At 31.3% G+C, this 23,951-nt stretch overlaps 1 protein-coding gene across 3 annotated transcripts in view; it reads right to left on the bottom strand.

Annotated features, from left to right (window-relative positions):
• The window catches only part of LOC143226558 (uncharacterized), a 35,945-nt gene extending 14,658 nt beyond the window's left edge, over nt 1-21,287 (bottom strand). For 2 of the 3 annotated variants that reach the window (XR_013014672.1, XM_076457676.1), the window contains exons 1-12: nt 21,002-21,287; nt 18,583-18,689; nt 17,896-18,105; nt 17,410-17,615; nt 15,276-15,442; nt 11,129-11,320; nt 9,625-9,750; nt 8,905-9,026; nt 8,546-8,683; nt 7,195-7,346; nt 6,276-6,580; nt 5,329-5,558 (exon numbers count right to left, since the gene is read on the bottom strand). Coding sequence is in view for 2 of the 3 variants with exons in the window: in XM_076457676.1 (XP_076313791.1) it covers nt 5,329-5,558; nt 6,276-6,580; nt 7,195-7,346; nt 8,546-8,683; nt 8,905-9,026; nt 9,625-9,750; nt 11,129-11,320; nt 15,276-15,442; nt 17,410-17,615; nt 17,896-18,105; nt 18,583-18,689; nt 21,002-21,134 (2,088 nt within the window). In the remaining variant the exon portion in view is untranslated. Of the gene's footprint in view, nt 1-5,328; nt 5,559-6,275; nt 6,581-7,194; nt 7,347-8,545; nt 8,684-8,904; nt 9,027-9,624; nt 9,751-11,128; nt 11,321-15,275; nt 15,443-17,409; nt 17,616-17,895; nt 18,106-18,559; nt 18,691-21,001 lie in introns of those variants that run through there. The other variant, XM_076457677.1, reaches the window with a different exon arrangement.
• Nucleotides 21,288-23,951: the final 2,664 nt, after the last annotated feature.

The raw sequence follows: 23,951 nt of genomic DNA, 5'->3' as shown, positions 1-23,951 counted from the left end.
TATGCCATCAATATTTGAACTTTAAGAACAATTATTAACCTTCAACAAAAGCTTATTAAAATGAATTCCAGATGAACATCAAGTGAAGCTAACATTTCCCTCACCTGAAAATATATTTCAAATCTATACTTGTCTGCACCAGTAAGAGCTATTATCTCTCTGAACTGCAGTGGAACTTCCTGTGCATACCAGAAATCTTAAACAAATTCCCACAACCATATGTCTCTATGTGTATTGTGCCAGCCTATGATATAATTGTCATAATACTGTGGCACTCCACCAATAAAAGGGCAACAATGTACCCTGTGAGCACTAGTACATGATAATATAAGCTCATTGGTGTCAAGGCAAAAAAAGAGCATTGGAAAGGTGGTGCAATGAGGAAGTATCTCCCTGAAATACATTTTCAGATAAAGAAAATGTTAACTTTAGAAATGCCAGTTACTTATCTGCACCATTAAGACACAGAATCCCATAACAACTATGGTAAATGGGATGGTGCAGACCAATTACAAAGACAAGCTCCTTTCTGAAACAAGGGACAGAAAGGGAAAGCACACGATGTGTGACCTTTATGAGACAAGAATTATCTGGTGAAACAGCACCCAGTGGGAGATTGTATTCTCAAGCAGGAAATACTTTCCCAATTTCTTGTTATTTATCCATTTATATATATAGAGATAGTTAAAGTATAAAAATATTGGGTAAATGTGAGAACATGTAGTGTGGCTAGGGTGTTAGGCCATTACATCTTGGTAAAATACTTATATGAGATAGATACTGCACAGACAAATGGAGACAGCCAAATAAGAGCCTCAAGCAGTTGGAAATATCTACCAGGAACTGTTTGGAAGATATTGCTGGAGTATCCTATCTTGCATTTCAAGAGAACATCCTGGTTATACATCTCACATGAGGTGTAAGAAGGCACCCTTTGCAAAGGAACCTTACCATATTGACATCCCCGGTGGCTTGGGACAGGGGAAGTAAATGTTATCTAGTGCTCCACTAGGAGTTCTTGGGGGGGGAGAAGTATGCAATGAGATTACTGGAGAGTCTTCATGGACCATTATCATAATGTACAACCCTCTGAATTTGGACCCATACTGAGATACACTACAATGAGTTATTAAGACTAAAGACAGCAAGTATGAACCAGATGTAATGGCAGGACTTCACCTAGTTTCCTTTCTTTTTTTTGGAGTGGGAGGAAGGTGTAGAAACTACCATATCAGTTATAGAGATATGCTGCCAAAGCAGTATTGAAGAAAAAAAACCTTCTCAATGGCAGGAAATTAGTTAATTGGTTAACTTTTTGGAGCACCATGGTTCATTAAAACTTGATAAAGTTGTGGAAAATAAGTTATTCATGACATCAAAAGTACTTTGCCACAGAGTAAAACCTGTCACATTAAATTTGTGCCCTAACAAGTGAGATGAATTGTATTTGAACATCAGTTCCATGAACTGATAAAATGGCTCTTGTTACCATTGAGTCAACTAAATAAAGCACCTTAAAATGAATGCTAATTTTTGGAACTTGTTTTTATATACATTTATATGGATCTTTCACTTCATACATTTTGTGGAAAGTAGTCTAAAGAACAAAAGTGCAGGGATAATAGCAATACAGCACTAAAGAGAGAGAAGCCAGCTGATGAAGATATCAAACAACAGAAAAAAATACCGGAAAACCATGTCTGAAAACAGGCAGTGCTGAGGAAAAGGTTGAGCCTATAATCATATGCTAGTTCTCATGAGGATTACTGAGCACGGAAGTCATGTCAGTCTCCTACTGATGGAGAGTTATACCATTATGATGATTACATGACAGACTGGAAAAACAAAAACAGGTATGCTCAGGAGGTAATGGCACAGATGTATAAAGCATTTTTGAATTTAGTTACTGCTGTTTTGAATTACAGTCAATTATGTAAAAACTTGAAAAAGTCTAAAAATCATAATTTTTATTTACTTTGGCAACAAATTTGGACTAGAATATCTTAGTAAGTACATTTATCTATTAATACAGACTCTGACAATTTGACTGAGATCATGACCTCTTTTTACTTAATCCAGAATAATTACAGATTTTATACTCTCAGCTTTTAATTTAAAGTGTATATATTCATGAAATTTGGCAGCTTTTCATTAAATATTATAAGTCTTTCATAAAAAAAAAAACTAATATTTTTAATGAAGTATATTTTTAATAAAATAAAATATTGTCCACGAATATATTGAGTATTTGTTTTGAATAGTCCACGTACAAACTAATTTTCACATTACGATTAGTTACTTTTTTCATCTCATTTATGTAATCTCTAAAACCTGTAAAGTGTTTGTTTTCAGTAAAACTTTATATTTTCTCTTCCCTAACTCTATACAAGGTAGGTCAATTTGACCAACCTCATAATCACAAAATAAAAATCTAAATAAACCTAAATTCCTTTCTCTTTCTTTCTAGAATGACTTCATATTGTAACATGAAACTACATTCATTTATTCTAAGTAGCTTTAAGCTCATAATGGTATTTCTCTATTTATAATTAAATTTTATTGTTTTAATTGTGTCTAACTACTATCTGAACCCTTATAACTTGTAAATCAGTGGGGAAACATGCAGCTCATGCTATGCTACTAAATTACCTTATTCACAAGCTAAATTAAACTGCTCATATGCATGCCTCATAAAATATTTTTATCTTATTATTACTTATTTTACCTAGAGATATCCCTATTTTTATGTTTTAGATTCTTTTATAATAATAAATAAAGAATGAATATAAAAACACAAGAGATAAGTTACTTATCTGTGTCTGTACTAATGGTAGTAATGCACAAAATTTTTACTTAATTGGATATGTAAAGGATTTAGTCTAGTATTATATATCATGTATGAGTTTTTCAGTTTAATATATATTTAGAAATGCATTTAACTCACATTGTTAAATGTTTATTGCAAAAGTCCCATCTGTTCTCTAAATTTGAAGAAGATTCTTGAGCATAAGAATCAACAATGTACAATCTATGTAAAATACTAGTGATTGCCAGTGTTGTTGCCAATCAAAATTTCAAGAACCTCATCTTAAAGTTTATAAATTCCAACACAGGGGGAGACAGTTTAATAAAATTGTTGGTCTGCTATAATTAATGTACTATAAACCTTGGAATCTATAAATGTGATTAAAATGCTTATTAATTGGAAAACTACAGGTATTTGACCAGGAACGTTTATAGATTTTGAATACTACAAACTGTTTAACTTCAGTGAATTAACTTTGAATGTTAATATTTCTATGAGGACATCAGATATAGTCATCACTGAAAACTTACATGTGCTTCAAACTAGCTAGCTGTCAAGCAAAGTGTACCTGTGTATGAACATAAAATTAAATCATTTGTTGTAGACCTGGAACACCGATAAAATATTCACTTCCAGACCAGATAGAAAACAGAATATTGTTTGAGTTTGTAAAACTTTAGTATATAAATCATTATTTGTAATAACTGTTATTATTGTTTGTATATTAAAATATATTTGTATTAAGATAGAAGACTGTGTGTATCAATCTTGTTGGCAAATATCGTAAATTTGATATGTACCGACATTCAATTAACTTCTAAATTAAAATTAAAATTTCCAGCTATTTGAAAATAGTAATATTTAACTTACATAACATAATAACTCAGAGAGTTGTCTGAGATTAATTATAATACAAAACAGATAATGCACAAGAGAACATAAAATAATAACCTGCAACAAGCAGACAATTTCCTCTAACTACCACAATTCTTCTGGTGTTCTAATTATTTAACAAGAGTCATTACAGATTTATCCTAACTAATCATTATCTTTCCCATGGGAATGAAGTTAATATGGAAAGAAAATCTGACAATTTTCTGTTCAGAAAACAAGGTAATATAAAACATTATTTAAAAGATGAAAACCTTGGCTATCTATTGGTTATAGATAATACAGAATTTAGCATAAGAGAGAATGAATAACAAATCATGAAAGAGAGGATGCTAAAGGTGGGTGTCGCAAAAGAAGTTTGATCCTTTATTTTATGGTTCTATAACCAATGATGATTTTATAGTGAGTAATTTGTCAAATTTCATACTTACTGGAAGGGTGGTGAATAAAATAGATAAGATGGGATGCCTAAAGAAAATATGTCACCTTTCTCACAGTAGGGGAAATTCAGAATTTTTAAAAATCTTGCCTTGTAAAATTAAGAACTTAAAACTTGTATAATTTTAAAATATGGATTATTAGCTAAGATTTTATGCTATATTACATGGTATAACCTAAAAAATAAGTAGTTTAGTAAAATTTTGATGTGGAATAAATGATGCTCAGGCAGATAGCATTAAATTCTCTCAACTATTTTTCCATAGGTGTTACTAAGTTCTATTTCTTTGTGAAGTTGGATAGAGACCTACTATTTAATTTATTAATAACAGTGCAAACAACTTGAAAAGTTCAAAATATTAGAATAATCCTGTTAATGTGTTATTGTATAAAACTACTTAATCTTTTCATGTATTACAAATAAAATAATAGCCCAGAATATTTTTTTTAGATTTGAAAATATTATAACTTATTAAAAGGTATATGTACCCCGATGATAATGTTTGCTGATATTATGAAATTTAACAGGATTAATATTTGTCTTTACATTTCTTTATTTTATCACAAAACTATCTGAGCTTTGTTTACTGGTGAGAATGGAATACCATATTTTTGCTTTGTAAGTTCACAAACTTACCGCTGGCTCAGAGAATGATAAGGATAACTAGTTATGTGTGTTATTCAAATTCAATAAACACAGGGGAAAAAATGGTATATTGTATTGCTTGCAGTGTAATTGCTAACCAATAAAGTTTTTTTTAACTTCCTTGTCATTTACCTATCTGTTAAAATTTCACTTCAAAAATCTGTTAGGGGTAATTAATAATAGTATGTGAACAAAACTGTATGATATTTTTTTTATTTACACAAGTTCTACCATAATTTGAGGTTGATGATATTAGTTAAGTCTAAAAATTTCCAAATACTTTATCGACAACCAGGCAACCCTACTTTCTTTTATGTATTAGTATGTAAAAATAAAAATAAAAAATCTTAATCACTTTAATTCCCCCCCCCCCTGCATTTCATTTATTTAAATATTTACCAAGATCTCTACCTAGGGTAACATTTAAAAAATATTATAGTTTCTTTGGCCATAGATAAAGGTAAGCTCTACCAGTCATCAGAGTTTACTTAACAATTATGAAATTTCTAAAGAATGGAGAAACAGAAAAAACATGGATAACATTTACCATTTTATTGATTTTGTCGTTTTCTTGTCCTCTTTTACCTTGTTCTTCTTTTTCAGAAATGTCTGGATATGCACTGTTGACAGCTTGAACAAGCTTTAGATCACTCAGTATTTGATACAGTGTGCTGTGTTCAATTACAGACTTCGAACAGTTTTTGCTTCCTGTGCTTGACAAGCTGGAATTTATAGATGCACTGTGGGCTTCATCTTTGGCATTATCCTTGTTCACCACTTTAAATTTTTACATTTAGATTATCTAAATAACACTGAAAGGTCATCATAATACCTTTGTTAAAATGTACAGAACTTTTATACTTAATAATATAAAACATTTATATAGGCCTCATGTAATTCATAAATAATTTGAAATCTTTAAACAGATTTTTTCTAATGTTAAAAAGGTGAATAAAAATATACTAATGAAGATTCTACAATTAAGGTTTTATAACTTTAAAGCAACTTATAAAAAAATGTAAAATTTACCCCATTATTTTGGTGAAAGGTCATTTTGATTACAAGATAAACCCCCTGTAAATTAGGGTTTCAGTATTACTTTAAAATAATGTGAAGCTAATAAAAGTACTGCAATATTAATGCTTGCTTCAAGTTTAATTTAGTACCAAAATTTGTCCCAATTATAATCAAAATTCAAAATTGTTTCTCAAAGATGCATTTCCAGCCAGTTTAGTATCAAGTTGAAGTTATTTTGACAACATTATGATTTAATATCTTGTTTTTGTTTAAATAAATCTGCAGACAAGTATGCTGAATTCCACTATTTTTGGTGTTGTTAAATTTTATGAATGTAAAAAACTACAGAAAAAAAATATATACACACGCAAACATATGCAGCTATTAGTAAATTATTCTTGCATTATTAAAAGTTAGTTTAGGTTATGCCTACTAATATTTATTACCTACACTATAACAGATAAAAATAGCTCTCACATTCTTCCTTTAAAGTCATCTGTCCAAAGCTTCTAGATACCCTGTTCAATGGGTCATCCTGTTCTGAAGTTTTGTCAGGAATCATCACATTTAAGCAAGAAACTCTTCGAAAGACTACTTGATCTTCTCCTGGTTGGAGATAGTCCTTACTCTTTACAACCCAGATGTACAACCACGGCTCCAGAAGACTATTCTGGTTTAATTCTGGAATCATGGTATACACAATGATAGTAGAATTCATCTCATCTGCAGTCAGGTAAAAATCTTTCAGGATTTCATCCATCAAGGAGTCCCCAAGCTGTGAACTTTTATAGGGTTACAGATAATGGCATTAATAGTATTTCCAAATTTTTTCTAAAGAAATGGAAATGATTAACACATTTATTTCACCCTAAATTATCTAAAATAAATTGGCTTTCAAATAGCTTTAAAACCAGTTGGTGTGTTTAAATTTTGTCATTTTAGTAGGGTTTAATAAATGAGTTACGTTTTTCATAAATACACATACACTACCAACCTTCTCAAGTATTCATTTCGCTGATTAGGAAAATTTCAGATGTAATTTTTTTCAATGTTATAGGTGATCCATATTTATTTTCATACTTAAAATTTTGCAACTGGTTAAATATTAGCATAATGAAAGTGATGGATATTAGGAAAGCTGAACATAATTAATCTGTATTAATCTATACTTGAAGTAATCATTATAAATTTCAGGTAACAAATTTAAAGTCATTTCTTTATAGTGTTTATCAAACTGTTATATCAAAAATACATTGAATACATCAACAACCAACAAGACTAATTAACTAAATTTTTGTGTAAACAGTCATCACATTGAAGATTGCAATGATGTTCCAATAACATCTCAAAAAATAATTTTATTAGTATATTCTTATTTATTTTGTTTTTGTTTTACCTGTAAATTTTGCTGTCATTGTATAGCCAGGATTGAGTTCCACTCTCAGACTCTTTTACATTTCTCATGATGAGATTGGCAAGAGCCCTTCCTCTTGCTAGTTCTGAAACTGCTAATGCACTTTTGATTTTTCCATGTTTAACTAGAACAGACTTTGTAGGAATTAAAAACTGTTAGTGTGGTGTAAGAGCTAAGAGATCATAAGAGATTTAAATAATGTATGCCAGAATAACGTCTAATAGCTTTAACAATGAGGGGGGGGGAGTTAATCAAACTTAAGAATGGATAAAAGTAAAAAATTTCAACAATTTTTCTATGACAAAATAGATTAAAACCTCGTTTTAACTTTTTAATAAAATATATTTTTTGAATAAAAGCACAATATCCTAAGGATCTTTTATCTGAAAAAAAAATCTGAGTTAATGAAAGGAAAAGTAACATACAAATGTTTATATTTTTTCGGTTAGAATTTTATATATATAAATCAAGATTGAGATATTTATTATAAGGTTGATGCAAAACTGGGATACATATACAGAGAGAAAGAGAAATATTTTTTTTCTTTATGAGTTAATGAAAGCACAGGCAAAAAATATTTTTTCTTTTTTAGCCAAGGTATAGAAGGTCATAGAATGGCTCCAAGTTTATTTTTCAAGTACAAACATTTAGCTCTTGACTGATTTTAGATCTAATTACAGCTGTGGCTATTGAGACTTCCCTCTTGTTTTCAGGTTAGAATTTCATATTAAACAGTTTTGGTTTACATACACAGACATGACGGTGCAAATATTGTCCCATAAGGAAGGTGAATAACAACAAAACAAACATACTTACTTGTTTATTTTTATTAAATGTTTGAACTGCTGACCATTAACTCTGAAGAACTTACTGATTCAAAGTTAATGGCCAGCAATATGAATATTCACATCAATAAACAAAACAGTACCTACTTTTTTTATTGTTATTTCAAAATCCCCATGGAGCATGAGTTTTGCACCATCCTATATATTTACATGTGTTGTATGTATATGCCAAAAAAATATGTGACAGGATTCATGTTTATCTTTAATGCCAAAAGAAATATGACAGCATTTGTGTTTACCTTTATTGTAAGGTTTTTATACCTTTGAAAAATTTTTAATAAATATTTAGTTAATATAATCAGATTAAATTCTACTTCATTTTAATATACACGTTTTTGCAAATGTATACGTTTCAAACTGCTTGTTTCAGTAGATATCTACACATTAGAATGTCAAAACAAAACAAAAAGTTAATATTTCTTATTTCGTGGATGTTATTAACAACAAACTAAACTATAATTAAATGCTTTGTGATGACCTGTCTTCACCTGCATAAAATTGTAAGATCCTCTCTGGTTGAAGTCAAAATTTGCTACACGAGACACATCCTCTTGACCTAGTTTTGACCTCATCAATTCTTGATATATTATGGCCTGTTTTAGTTTGTCCTCCATTTGTTCTAAGTCCTGGAGAAAAACAAAAGTAGCACTCTTTTTCTGGAGCTTCACAAGATAATGTTTAAAATAAATCCAAAAACTTATGATTAAAGGCACCACTGTTGTCTTTGTGTGATACAAACTGACCTGTACAACTTTATTACATCTTACAAAACAAAGGATAACAAGGTCTAAGATGTTACAACACCGTGATGAAGTTAAGAAGAGAACATTATACAAAGGTTACTTACACTTACAGTCCAAAAGTCCAGTGCTAACTCACAAAAAGAAGTTGATATACCTCGAAGATAGTTTACCTTCTGGCAATGCTGAAGACGTTGAGTGTGATGACATATTGCTTTGTCATACAGACCTAAAGGATGTATCGAATCAGACAAAACACAATACCAAACTGTAGCAAAACCTGGTCTTAACTAACAAGCTGTGATTATTATCTGGTTTAACAATTTTTAAATGGCTCAAAATGTTATCATAATAACATCACACTAATGTGCTTTCTTATATTACTAATAATCCTGAGACATAAGGGTACGTAAAATTCCAAACCATTATCATTTTGAAAATTTCAACCAGACAGATTTATAAGTAATAATTTTACCTCCAATATTACCAACTCTGATTTATAGGAATATCTTAATTTTCTTAAATAATGGTTAAGGAAAAAAAAAAAAGAGACAGAGAGACGGGCAGAAAATATGAATTGATTTTTTTTTCCACTTTTAATTATTTTAAAGACTATGACATGACAGAGTAGACTTCTAAAACTTACACATTACACAGTTCAAGAGCACCATTTGTACAAATTAATGTTTCCCTAGAATTGTATATTCCTATATCACTGTGATAATAAAAAATAAAACTTTGTCATAAATAAAATCAAAATCAAAAAAAGGAAGACACATTACAGTGATAAGCACTCTATTAAATATTTACTAAAGATAAGTACACACCCAACTTTCTGTAAGTAGTTCCAAGTGCTCCGATAACCATGCTCTCTGTTGTTTTATCTCCAACTTGTCTGCATGCTGAGAGAGCTTCCGTTAGGATACATTCAGCCTCATTAAGAAGACCAAGAGCTAATGTAATAAAATTAAATACCTTATGGTTTAAATAAAAAAAAAGATATTACATTAATAATATAAAAACTCCTATTATTCAAAACTATATGAGGTACTTGTCCTTTGTCTGGGTTATTAATGTAAAAAAATATGGAGGTGAATGCTATGATAAATAACACAAAATTCCTAATTTCACACAATTTATTTATAACATATTATTACAGTATTCATTAACTCAGCAAAAGGTAAAGCTTTGTATGAGATTTAAGAACTTAATTTGTATATACATAAAAACATGGCATACACTATGTGATGATCGATGTCATTTTGTAGGAAGAGGTAGCTGAAAAGTAGCGGCAGAAGAAATGTTTTCTCTTACCTGTTTTCAACATCATCTAACGTCCTTCCACACAATTTAACATTATTAATTAATTGATGGTCATTAGCTGTAAAAGTGTCTTATGGGGCAAAATTGTAAGGCACAAGTCAAAGTAAGAATTGGGTATAACTCAAGAAATACTGCTTCATATCAGCCTTATGGTGGATGTTTTTTATGTATTACTGTAATAGTGGCAACCACTTTTCTTCACTGCAATTCTCCACGTGGATACTAGTACACTCTCTGAGATAAACAAGACATTTGTTTGCTCTCCCCCAACACTGTGAGTATGTTGTGTTATATGAAATTTAAAAAATGTTTTATGGTGTAGGGACATTGTGCCATTTGTGATTGTAATTAAAGTTAACTTATATCACAAATAATAAATACTCAACAACAGGAATAATGAGGGAGAGGATGGGTTGTGAACCACCACTAACATGCTACTTATTCCAAACTATCATCTCAAAAAGTTTAGTTGAGGTTGGCCCAGCAACCTAGGAGTGGTTAGATAACAGACAGACAAAGAAACATGAATGCAATAGTGCCAAAAACAGCATTTTGCTCCTCAAGATCACAAGTATCTTATTTTCTGATTTAGCTTTGTATATATATACACATAAATACACACACAAAATAAAAATAATACTAAATAAAATTACTTTTTTTCTTAAACACTGAGTTTCTGATCACTTTTAGGTTGGTTAATTTATTAGTTTCTGCATTTGGTGTTAGTGAGTGTATCATAAGTTTACAAGCTGCCACTTCAATCTTTGGTTTCAAGTACAGATCATAGCAGAGTAAGTAAGTAGGTATGTAAATCCTTCCATTTGTTTTGCAAGTTTTAGACAGATTTATTCAAGTGTATGTTTCAGCTTTTCAAATCCTTTTAATTTTTTCATACCTAAGAACATGCTGTGTGTATAAACAATTTCAGTAGTTAAAACAATAATATACTATGATGATAATCTAACATAAACATATCAACAAAAACATTAATGCATAACTCTACATTACCATTAAAAATATGGCCAATGTTTATTAGTGCAAGCCTCTGATATGTCTTCCATTTCAATTTCTTAGCCAAACTATGTTGTACAATGAGAAAAATGAGAGCTTGGTGTACATAACTCAGTTCTCCAAGAGCAATAAAGTTCCAATAAGCCATGCCTAATTCAGAAGATACTTTTGTCAGGTCCCAAATATTTCCTGCAAGAATTAAGTAATTATTATCTGTTTATTATTATCACACCAAACATGAATATAACAGTGAGAAAAAACCATTTTGCTCCTCAGACTCCTTCTGATCTAGCATATTAAAATCACAGCTGTTTTTTAAATATATACAATAAATCATAGTTGCTTTACTCAGTAATTTATACAACACAAATAACAAAACAAACCTATTAACACACAATTCACTAACTAGGCAAGAAAATTTTTAACAGGTCATGAATGCAATTTTTTTTCCATTGGCTAAAGTTTTCTGTACATTTAATCTGGAGTGCTCAGAACTGCATTAGATTTGTTGTAGACAAACATGGTTGGAAAGAATTGAAAATGGGTCACGGATATGCCAAAATGGCATGTAAGTGTAAAAGCTCATGTTGTGGTAAATATAATTCATTTAGCCACTGTGGATATTCTATTAGTGAAGATGTCCCACAAGTTTGGCAGCCAACCTCATATAGTTCAAAAGGTTAAACCCAAAGTATCACATATAACAGGAGGAAAGAGGAAACATATTGCTAATATGTATGTAGATGATAATGACAAGGAAGAAACCGTTATTGAAAAATGCAACTCAGACAGATTTGGATGCAAAAGTGAAAAAGGTGGGTGGATTATGCTTCTGGAAGTCTCATTCATGATAACTCGAGGTTCTTAAATTGGATACTCTCCAGGACTGAAAATCCCCAGAGGAGAAACAATTGCATGTACATGTTGACTATTGCAGAAGCCAATCTCAAAGGACAGTATTCTGATAATTTATATATGTTAAAATGGCTCGTTTGGGTTGAGAATATTTTTTATGTACAGGAGCGAACAACATTTCGATCTTCTTTGGTCATTGTCAGGTTCACAAAGAAAGGAAGAGGTAACTGACTGGAAGCTGACCACATGTTTGAAAGGGGTTATGTAACTGAGTGTCGGAATGTAGAGGGCTGTGTTAGATGCTTGAAGATAATTTGTACTGAATACATCTCCAGACATATGTGTATCACGTACTTGACATGTCATCCACTGCCATACCAACCAGATGTCACGTACTTGACATGTCATCCACTGCCATACCAACCAGATGTCACGTACTTGACATGTCATCCACTGCCATACCAACCAGATATCACGTACTTAACATGTCATCCATTGCCATACCAACAAGATGTGATATATATTCATTACATTTTTGAGTTATTGAACACATCCAATGATACACTCATGCAGACAATCACACATTCTTTCCAACTTCCAAAACAAATTTAATGTGTTTAACAAAGATTAATTATATGTTCAGAACCAGCAACTTCAGGTTGCTAATTTATTGCAATATTTACCTTGTATGGGAGCATACATTGTGATGGATTACAAGATGAAATTGGAACAAATTTACTGCTATGAAAAAAAAAAAAAAAAGACTCTGAGCATTATCATAAAAGATGCACAATATTTTATACATGAATGGTTTATAATGATGAAAACCCAGAGTGTTTGGAGAATGAATGAAAGGAACTGGATGATTTTAGCATAAGCTACTAAGATCAAATTTCTGCTGGTGACTCCAAACAAGATTGGACTGCTATTTTACAGACTGTCAAAGCCTCACTAATGTGTATAAAAAAAAAAATTTCTCAGAAATAAAAGAAGTAACTAGTAACATCTTTTCCAAAGTCAGTAAACGTTACAGGTTACAAAAATGATTTTGAATTTTGAAGGTGCTGAAACGATAACTGGCAATTTAACTGGAATTGTAATTTTTGTTGGTGAAATGAAAACTTCTCACTTGAGACATAAGAAATCACAATCATCACACTTATCAAAAGATGCACTTAATGTATCTATAGAACCTGAGGAAGAAAATTCCAAATGTTTCACATGTAATTGTTTTCAACAGCCCAAATATGTTTTGCAAAGCTCTTGTTGCCATACATTATGCAATGATCATTGCAAAGAATCTTACTGATAAGGAAAAGACTAATTTTATTCAATAAAGTTCCCCATCAACTGAAATCATTTTACCAGAAGAAGTTGATTCAATCACTGGCAAAGAAACATCTTCCCAAAGTTGGGCTTTACGACTGGCATATGGATGCTGTTATGATTCAATGTATAATAATATTTTCAAAGAATAAATTACCAAAATGTTTCAAGAAGGATCTAACAATGATGAGTCTATTATAATACACACTAGGGGCATTCAACAACCACCTCTTCAACATACTGTTGGCATTTTTGGTGAGTACAATGGCAATACTACACTTGAAATTACACTATGAATCTACAAGAAGCAACATCCTTGGCATGACAATGTATATCAAATGGAATATTGTGCTCCATATCCTCCAAACAGGCAGATCAAATCCAAGATATCCTCCACAAAGGTCAATATGAAAAAATGTAAGAAACACAACAGAATTTGTTACCATTACTATAAAAGTGGTGCTAGTCATTTAACATACAGTTTCTAAGTGCATGGTTCCCAAGTTCCAAAGGCCCATAAATTTCTCAAAAACATTTTACTTAAGTATCCTTGAACTTATATTTCATAAAAGCATTTATTTATGCTATTTTTAGCACACAGAACACAGTTTCATGTTCATCACACTAAAAATAACTCCTAACAAAGTGGTACTATATTTCTGGGCATGGTTTGTGAACTCAGTGTAAATATATTTTCAAATTTTCGTGTGTTTTTTTTTCCAACTTGAACCAATTATTGTACAAAGTATATAAAATCTGGAAAAAAATAGTAACAGAGGTTCTGCTCAATAATACAGGATAAGAGTATCACAGATAATCTACTGGCCAATCAACAAACTCAAAATTTCAAATTGCAAACTTTTCCATTCATAAATTATCCCAACACAGCTATTAAGTAGCCCTTAATTAACACCACCTCTTTAACAAACAGTGGTTAAGATACTCCATTCACAATCTATGTGACACAAGTTTGAATTCCCATTCCTGAACACACTTGTTCTTTTGCTGTGGGGGACTTATAATTTAATGGTCAATCCCAATATTCATTGGTAAAAGAGTAACTCAAGAGATGGTTCTGTGTGGTGTTAACTAATCACCTTCTAACACATATAACTTAGGGACAACTACCACAGATATTCTCTGTAGCTTTCCACAAAATTCAAAACAAACCAAACCTGTAATAGATTTCTTATACTAATCACAGCCACATGCAGAAAACACTTTGTCTTAAAGTCATTCAAGTCTGGATCTAGGTTTCAAAGTTTATAACTAGGATCTATAATAATTAAACCTCTGCACACAACCTATTTTCCAGAAACAGCAAGAGCTGATATTTGATTGTTCATCCAGTAATTGTGATCAGCACATGAACCAAATCCTCTCTAATTCTTTATGTTTGTTTGCAAGTTATTAACTGCTAACCATGTCTTCTCATTAACTCCTAATTTTAAGACTTACACAAGGCCATATTGTTAAAAGAAAGGGTCAGAAATACTAATACCATAGTTCATGATTACCAAAATTTTTATTAGGTGAATTTTCTCTCAACAACAAAACTGTAGTTATCCATTTGTTACCCACAACTAACATAAATAATTCTTCCAAACACCTTAAACCTATCTGAACTTGTTTAACATTCACACAAATTTCTTGTCCTCTGCTTAAATTCCATAAATATTTAGTGTTTGTTTCAAATGAAGTTTCCCAATTTACAACAAAATACCTTATTCAGCATCTTTTAAGATTTCTATTTCATTTCGAGATATTATAAAGCAATGAACTGACCTAGCAGTTAAGATTACTGATTATATAATTCATAGTTTCATAACCATTTGATTTTATTACACTGGATGAAAATAATCTAATTCTCAAAAATAACACTTTAAGAGGCTTTACCTTCTTTCATTACTAAAGTTTTGATAACTATTTTTATTCAACCTCTGTTAAGAAATTGTTCTCTTACCTTTTTCAAAAGCCTGTGTTAAAAATTCAATGCAGTGATTCTGAACATCATAACTTCTGCCTTCCAAGTTATAAATCTTGTTAATGAAACCACTTTTCTTCAGTGATTCATCAATGCTATCAATTTGCTGGAAATGCTCTTTACTAAGTCCCAGTTCACAGTAAGAGCTACAAACATTTGAATTATAATTAAAACGCCTTACTAAATGCTAGAAATATATTAATTAAACAATAAAAAAAAAACATCATAAATATCACTGGTATAACACACAAAAGGCTAACTTTTATATTATGGTTTGCTTTGATGGTTTAAACTAGTCTAATAAACAACTATTTATGATAGGTATACAGATCAAATTAAAAGAAGTTTATTCACAGTCATGTTTATTCTAAAATTCCATGGATCACACTCACAGTGAGAAGTTTTATAAGTGAATACTGGTAGAGATGACTAGCTCAGTGGAAGAGCACTGGTTCTATCAACCTGAGTCCAAGTTCTAGTCCCTTCAAAGTTAATGTTAAATATCACTTTTCACCATTTCTTAACAAATTTAGAAATAACAGCAAGTATGCATTAAACTTCTTGTGAATTGGTCTGAGTACCTATTATAACATAGCATGGTGATCATACATGTAAGAAGCTTTACAAATTGTTCTCTTGGATAATTCAGTGATAAAACACTAGTCCTATTCTCCTGAAGACTTGGATTCAAATCCCAGTCCTTTATAATCATATTTTACTCATAAGTTATTGTTAAGTATACCATTTTTGTAGTTTAATAAAGATAAAATATGTTACTGATAATGTCAAGGTTTAAAATAGTAGTAAAAAACATATATCTCTATACTATTGGGTTGAGGAATAATTTGTGAGCGTTTTTTCAAGTTAAAAAATATATTCATAAATGAAACGCTTTCGCAAAATATTTCATGTCATTTGGTAGATAATTTTTTGCTCTAATAGATGGTGTATTTGATTTTCATATGTCTTTAATTTTTGCTTTCATTTTCAGCTCATTAAATGGAATGTCAAGTGGACAAAATCGAGCATTTTCGACACCATCTGCTTTTCGCATTTAATTTCTTGCAATTTCGTTTAAAACAATGCATACTATATACCTAGGTATTAATGAAATAAAGTATCATAATAAATGTTTTGGGTGTAATGTGTTCATGCATTGAAGTATTGTATAGTCTTGCATGTAATGCTTGAATGAAATTATTTAAAAACGCTCACGAATTATTCTCAACCTAATAGTTAATTATTCCAAAAAGAACTTAAGCTAATTAGTTTTGAAAAGCCTCTTTTCTAATCCTAAAGTTACCACATATTGCATCACACTAAGTGTAAAAGATTTACAAAAAAACTGCTTTAAACCATTCATACTTCATAACACTTCAAAAACCATTACGGTTTAATTGCCATACCAATAAAACCCTTGTTTATTCATTTTCTGTAATGCCAGTTATTAAGGTCTCTGCACCAATAAAGTAATGGACACACAAGCACTTGGTTGCATAAAAAGTTTTAAGCACTGTCCTTAAAAACCCTGTTTCCTGAACCAATCTCTTCAGCAACAGAGTAGCAACAGATGTGGTAATTGCCCCCAGCCCCTGAAAATTGGTATCTAAAGATTTGAATACTGGAATTATGGAAAAAGCAAATTAGTGAGATGTTGAAAAAAAGATTTAATGAGGGTAGTGACATAAACTTTGCTTCTGAACCCTTTGAGGCCTAGTTATACAATCTGCCATCAATAATTCTATGATTAATGAAGTTTTGGACATTTACCTCCTGATTCAAAACAAAAGCTCACAATGAATAGTATTTAAAAACATCTTGTAAAAAACAACAAAGAAATACATCTAGTATATATTAGCAATTTGCTCATGATTTGTAGCAATAATATCCAATATTGCTCACATACACAAGTATTTCTTGAAATTTCATGAAAAAGTTGAAAAAAATAACTAGGTGAGTTATGATACAAAACTCTGAACTGACCTTTCTGTACATTTACATACTGACGTTGCTACTGGTTCCCATTAATTGGAAGCATGATAAAGATTTAGGAGAGATTCTCAAACTTGAGTAGCTGAAAAGAAAAAGTTATCAAAGAAAAATTATAACTTACGCATAAAAATTTCCCATAAGCTGATGTTTTGTAGAGTAAACATCTTTATGATCATAGGTCTGGTCAGCCAAAATACTTATATTATTCAATTCTATGTCTTGCGAACCCTGTAATCGTTTCCAACCAAGATAAAACATCTGAGCCAACTGCTGATGGTCCCTGTTACCATCAGTTTCTGCAACTGCTTTACCTTCCATCAAATATGCCTGAGAAAGTAAACAAAAATTATATGTTTGAATATTTAAGTAAAACATACTCCATTACATGTGGCTTTCTACCTGACCATAAAAATTATAATTTCATAATCATATGTGGTTGAAAAATTCATGATCTACTTGAGAATACTATTATGCTATATATCAAAAATAGACAATGATAAATAACTACATTCTCTAGGTCCACTTATATCTCATGTTCACTAAATTCAATCAAAAACCTAATTCAAGTACCCTTATGAAAAATGTAAAATTATAGAAGTTATGTTACCTCTGCCTGTTTGAAATCTTCATCCCATCGACAGACTGACCAAGCTCCCATACATGCTTCAAATAATGGAATATAAACACCTTCTTGTTTCTTAGGTGAGTTATACATATTCTTCGCTATATTGTACTCTTTCTCTGCAATCTCTCGAGCTACCTCAACACTTTCAAAATTCATAGCTAGTATCTGACGGTTATGCATGAGGTATAGACGCTATTGGCACACAGGAAAAAAAAGGTTATACATTTCTCTTATTTGTTACATTTGTCAAATATTTTTGTTGCTGTGGAGCAAACTCTTGAATGTGGTACCTCATATCTTCAGTAAAGTTTCTCTGATGATACTTAATAATACATCACTTCCAAAATTACTTTAAAACATGAAGTGAGTTACCAAAGACAAAATAGTTTCATCATATAAAAATACCCATAAAACAGGTAAAAAAACAACCACTTTTATGGGGAAACGTATTAATCGAAGGGTGCTTACAGTAACTACAAATTTATTGTCAGATATAAATGAGTGCCTGTGAATAATTAATTAAATTTAGAATAAATTATTTTCTAACCTCCTCTGTGTTTCAGTTTATCTAATACATAAATACCTACACACTGAGAGAAAAATCATTATCTATTTTATTGCAGACAAATAGGTTTTGTACACTTACTATTTGTTACAAACTATTCTCACCATGATTTCATCATTTTCCTTCTCCAAAAGTATATCAGTTAGTTGAGCAGCTGCTGGGACATTTTTTTCTGAAAAGCTGGCTAGTACTTGTGCAAAAGAATCTTTGTCTAAAAAAATAAAGTCAAAAATCTGGAGTAGGTCCAAAAGTTTATAACTTAAAAATTGTTGTCATGTCTATAAAATATTCTTTGTTTTCCATTACCATTACTTAATCATCATTTTGTCTATGAAAATGTTTCTGATAAATATCTAAACACCAAATTTCACATTACTAACTCTACATGAAACACAAGCAACAATACAACATGTTAAAAGAATGCCATTATGTGCTGTATCACTGTATGCCAATATATTGATATATAAATTATTATAATTAACTATAATAAAGCCACACCAGTTTCAATTCATACTACACAATACAAAATAATTTCTTCTTGTTCTCATTATTGCGATTTTTGGTCTTTGTCAACCAGAGAGGGTTGGCTTCACTGGGACCTCTTCCTCCTGTCTGAATTGTGGTTTTGCTTATAGGAAAATGTTTTTGATGATACAACATGAAGGATGGAGTAAACTGCATTTACTCCCATCCCATTTTAGAACAAATGTCCATGTAGGCATCTGCATTAGTCTTATTATATTGTGTGTAATGTTACTAATGTTCAGTATTGTAAAATCTTACACTTAATGAATGGTTTGATATATACAGACAACACATTTCCATAGTTTTCAACTAACACAAGAACATTTTATATATAAAACCCTTTTTAATGTTATCATATTAGTCCAAAACTTGTGGAGGTTTTATAGTCCAGTAATAGGTGGCCTTATTAGATGTCTGTTTCTAAAATATATATTAACAGGAGACTTAGGTCTATTTTCATCATGTATGTAGTAAAGATCAAATTTGCACAGTAGGTTGTTTTTCCAAGTTTTTCTCAAAGTAATTTAGAGAATTATGAAGTTTATTCTTTATATTTACATACTTGTGTAACAATTTTGACAGTGTGTCATGAGGAACTTTGTATTCTGCAGTTATTACTGATTTTGGATTAACTGTAATTTATTTACATATTTGAATACTATGTTTACCCATGCCTATTTGATGATGATTCGTACGTTTTGTATATTTTTATTATATTGCCTAGTGAGGTTCTTTGATTTTTAATTGTTAGACTTCCTGCATAATTTGTGCATTTCCAAATTTTTGTCAATATATTACTTACATTTTTCACCCATATCAACTTCATGTCGAAGGTTACACCTAAACATTTTGGAATGGTTGTGGTCTGGAGAAGTGTTTCATTGATATATAATTTTGTGATTATTTTTATGTTTTGTTTCTCTTGTGAATGTTAATAATTCATATTTTGGGACAAATATTTTTATTTTTATGAGAAATTTCTGGCAGTATTCTTCTGTATTATTTATAATTGTTGTAGATTTGTTGCTGCTATGGATGGGGTGGGGGCACTCTTCCAGACTGCAACATCATATGCAAATTGTGATGCATACCCAAAGTTTGGGTCTTTTAAGGGCATACTGCTCACATAGATGATGGATAGAATAGAGCTAACTACACCTCCTTGGGCATGCCTGCCTTGACTTTGCAACTTCTATTTTCCAGGAAGTTGATAGCAAGTAAATAATCCCAAGGGTATTTCTACTTCTACCATGCTGAACCTTAGACCACTGTGCCACCCCATGCCTTTCTAGATTTCTTCTGTCTTTTATAATTTATATTATTTCTGCATGAGGTTGCCATATTTGTGTTGTTACTGGTTGTTTAAGTTTGGGTACAGTATGGTTTGCTGTGTTTTTCAGACATTCAGTGATTGTATAACAACAGGAATCCATTTCATGTGCATCCATGACATTATTTATTATTTCTATCAGAAGAATTACGTCTACGACTTTTTGATATTTAGTCCAATCTGCTTTCTTGTAGTTGAATTTTCCTGAAGGAACACCAGACAGGTAAATGGTAGTTGTCAATATCCTGTCATCTTATATACAAACACATGATTAACATAATAACTATACATCAGAGATCCATTAATTTGAAACACCACCATCAACCCTCCCCCATAAATACTTTGGAAAGGGCAGTGTTTATACGTTGATTATACTAGTGCAAAGAAGAAATACTAATAAGTAAAAACTTAATACAGTTAAGCAATTTGATTAAAGTTTAGTGTAGACGCATTTAACCCTGTATGCCCGAGAGAAAGATATCATATGGTTAACCACGAATTTTTTAATTCATGAATAATTCCTATTTTCTTCGTTATTGGTAATAACATTCTTTAGCACAGATATAAAAAAAACTACAGTCAATTTTATAATGGTCATCCAAGTCATCACACATCTACTGTATAACAAAGTCTTGGGCTATCATATTTAATATATTATTTGGACTTACCCATTGTTATCTGATGTTCAATTTCGCTTGTGTCATATTCTTTAAGTTGATTAAGTTTTTGTTCAGTACAATATACTATGGATGCAGCATTCTCACGAATCTTATCAAATCTATTTTGTTGGAAGACTTCCATTTTTACTTCTTTTTCAGTTTTTAGAATTATTTTTCCAGTCACCCAACCTCTTCTTTAAAGTTTAAGCTTTATGATGTTTATAAACAACAATAACGTGACACGTAACGCCTACAACACTAACATGCACTCGCCATAACACTTGCTAGGGGCACATTCCAAAATTAAAGCAAATACATCTGAAAAGTTGGAATTCGACCAATACAATAAAATTAAATAACTGTAAAAACCACAGACTTGATCATAAATAAATGTATTTTATCTTAACTTACGATTTTTCTTGCAACTACTGCTCCTTCTCCTCAGGTTTAGTTTTATTTTTGTATTAATTAAGGCAAAGAAGAATGGTTGCTCGAAACATTGCTAGGTACAATAAATTTCTTTTTATTTAAATGTCGTATTTCTACAGTGATTTTATTTTAAATGAAAAAGTTGTTTCATACAAATTAACAGTGAAGTGTAAGTTTAAACTACTCAGTTTATTTGGGTTATTGAATGTGATGAACCAAGGATGAAGTAACACCGAAATTCAACGCTCACGGAAGTTGATTTTAGGAACAGGTCATATGTTTTTTTTATAGCAAAGCCACATCAAGCCATTTACTGTGTCCACCAAGGGCACTCAAATACCTGATTCTTGCGTTGTAAGTCTGGAGACTTATTTCTGTCCCACTGGCAGACAAAATGGGGCGCCAAAGGTGTTTGTTTTTAATTTTTAAACATAAAGCTACACAATAGGCTATCTGTGCTCTGCCCATCACGAGTATCTAAACCCAATTTCTAGCGGTCGGAGTCCGTAGACATTCCACTGTGTGGGGGTTACCAAAGGTGAATATCAGTATTGAGTTTTGAAACGCGGATCTAGTTACTACTTCTAGTGTTTAAGTTAGAAAGCTGTTTGTTTTCTTTCTGATTACCCCTTGTTATTTGCTGTAAACAAACTTATTTGTTCAAATGTTCGAAATTAATAAAATTGACTTGTAGCTAGGTGTAATGACAAGAGCCCATAACATTATTTGACAAAAAAATTTTAACCTATGTAAGTATTAATATCAAAAATAAAAACTGTTTCGGTTATATAACGTTTTTTTTAATAATTACATACCATGTCTCTAATTTTTAGCCGATAAAGTTGTAAAAAGGCAGTTAGTTTAAGCACCCACAACCAACTTTTATTTCATAAAACAGTTACTGTCTAGGTTTTCAATAGTATTACCTTTTTACAAAATGATCAAAGGTTTTAAAAGTCGATTAATTTTCCAAACACGATTCTCTGATCATGCTATTTTCATTACATTTAGTCAGAAAGGGAATGTTTATTTCGATTATTGAAAATCAAAATAACTTTTCCTCTGCATGATGTCGGATAACTTCCTTGGACACATATATATATGTTTTGTAAACCTATCTATCCCATCCAATGAAATAACTAAGTATAAATACTATTAGACTCAGTTGCTCAAAAGTTTAACAGTTCTACTTTTCTAGCGGTTTAGTTGATGAAAGGTTGCTCTCTTTAGAGGCAGATTAAGGATAACTATACCACCTTCGGGGTTTCTACCTGGCAATTTTATCTATGGTTGAAACTAAATACCAGCACCAAAATGCGAAGTAGTGAATATTTGAATTCTCTTTTTTTTTTTTTTACTAGTTTTGATGATAAATCTTGTTTTGTATTACAATTTCTTTGAAAAAAACTTTTTATCCTAAACTAAATTGTATTAAAGTTCACCAGTAACAATTTTAACATCCGTAAGGGAAATATTGACGAGGGTAAGAGAAATAACTAGTCTTATACGATTTCGTCCGACAGATAAAACCAAAACGGATCTCACGTCTAATAGAAATTAAGCACCACCTGAACTTATCGTATTATAAAAAAAACAAGAACAGCTAGTTGTTGAAAATACAGTACTTACATCTATACTTTCGTGTAGGTCATGTAAAATCAACCCAATATTAAAACAAGTTCGTAACAAACACAGGAGTGTGATATTACTAGCAATCCAGAGTTCACAATTTATTCTGGAAATCGATTCACGAACAGCTTTTGTTCAGCCAGGTAGGTTAAGGCATTCTACTCGTAATCTGAGGGCCGCGGGTTCAAATCCCCGTCGCACCAAACATGCTCGCTCTTTCAGCCGTGGGGACGTTATAATGTGACGGTCAATCCCACTATTCGTTGGTAAAATAGTAGCCCAAGAGTTGGCAGTGGGTGGTAATGACTAGCTGCCTTCCCTCTAATCTTACACTGCTAAATTAGGGACGGCTAGTGCAGATAGCCCTCGAGTAGCTTTGCGCGAAACTTAAAAAAAAAATAAAAAAATCTGAAAGTACATAACTTTTGCGCCATTAAAGATTCATAGTATAATGTTGACATTGTCAAGGTTAATTACTGTTCTGGAACAAAGGAATTTGATTAATACTCTTACACTGAATCCATATTTCCTTATTTCAGATATACTACGGGGATAATTTTTTTAAAAAGATAAATGTCAATCACAATAACGATTCACTGAATAAATGGGGACTTTAACTCGTGAAACACGAACTTGCTCAATGTCGCCTGACATCTAGAAAGTGACGTTTACTTGTATGAAGGCGCATTAGATAAATTATCATGATAGTGTCATTTAGTATCTCCATTTGTTTGTTTTTCAATTTTGCGCAAAGCTATACGTGGGATATCTGCGTTAGTCGTCCCTAATTTAGCAGTGTAAGACTAGAGGGAAAGCAGCTAGTTATCACCACCCGCCAACGCTTGAGCTAATCTTTTACCAACGAATAGTGGGATTCACCGTTCCGTTATAACGCCCTCAC

The sequence above is a fragment of the Tachypleus tridentatus genome, chromosome 9 (genome assembly GCF_004210375.1).
Source record: "Tachypleus tridentatus isolate NWPU-2018 chromosome 9, ASM421037v1, whole genome shotgun sequence".
In the NCBI taxonomy this organism is placed as follows: domain Eukaryota; kingdom Metazoa; phylum Arthropoda; class Merostomata; order Xiphosura; family Limulidae; genus Tachypleus; species Tachypleus tridentatus.
This window is presented reverse-complemented; position numbering and strand designations above follow the sequence as displayed.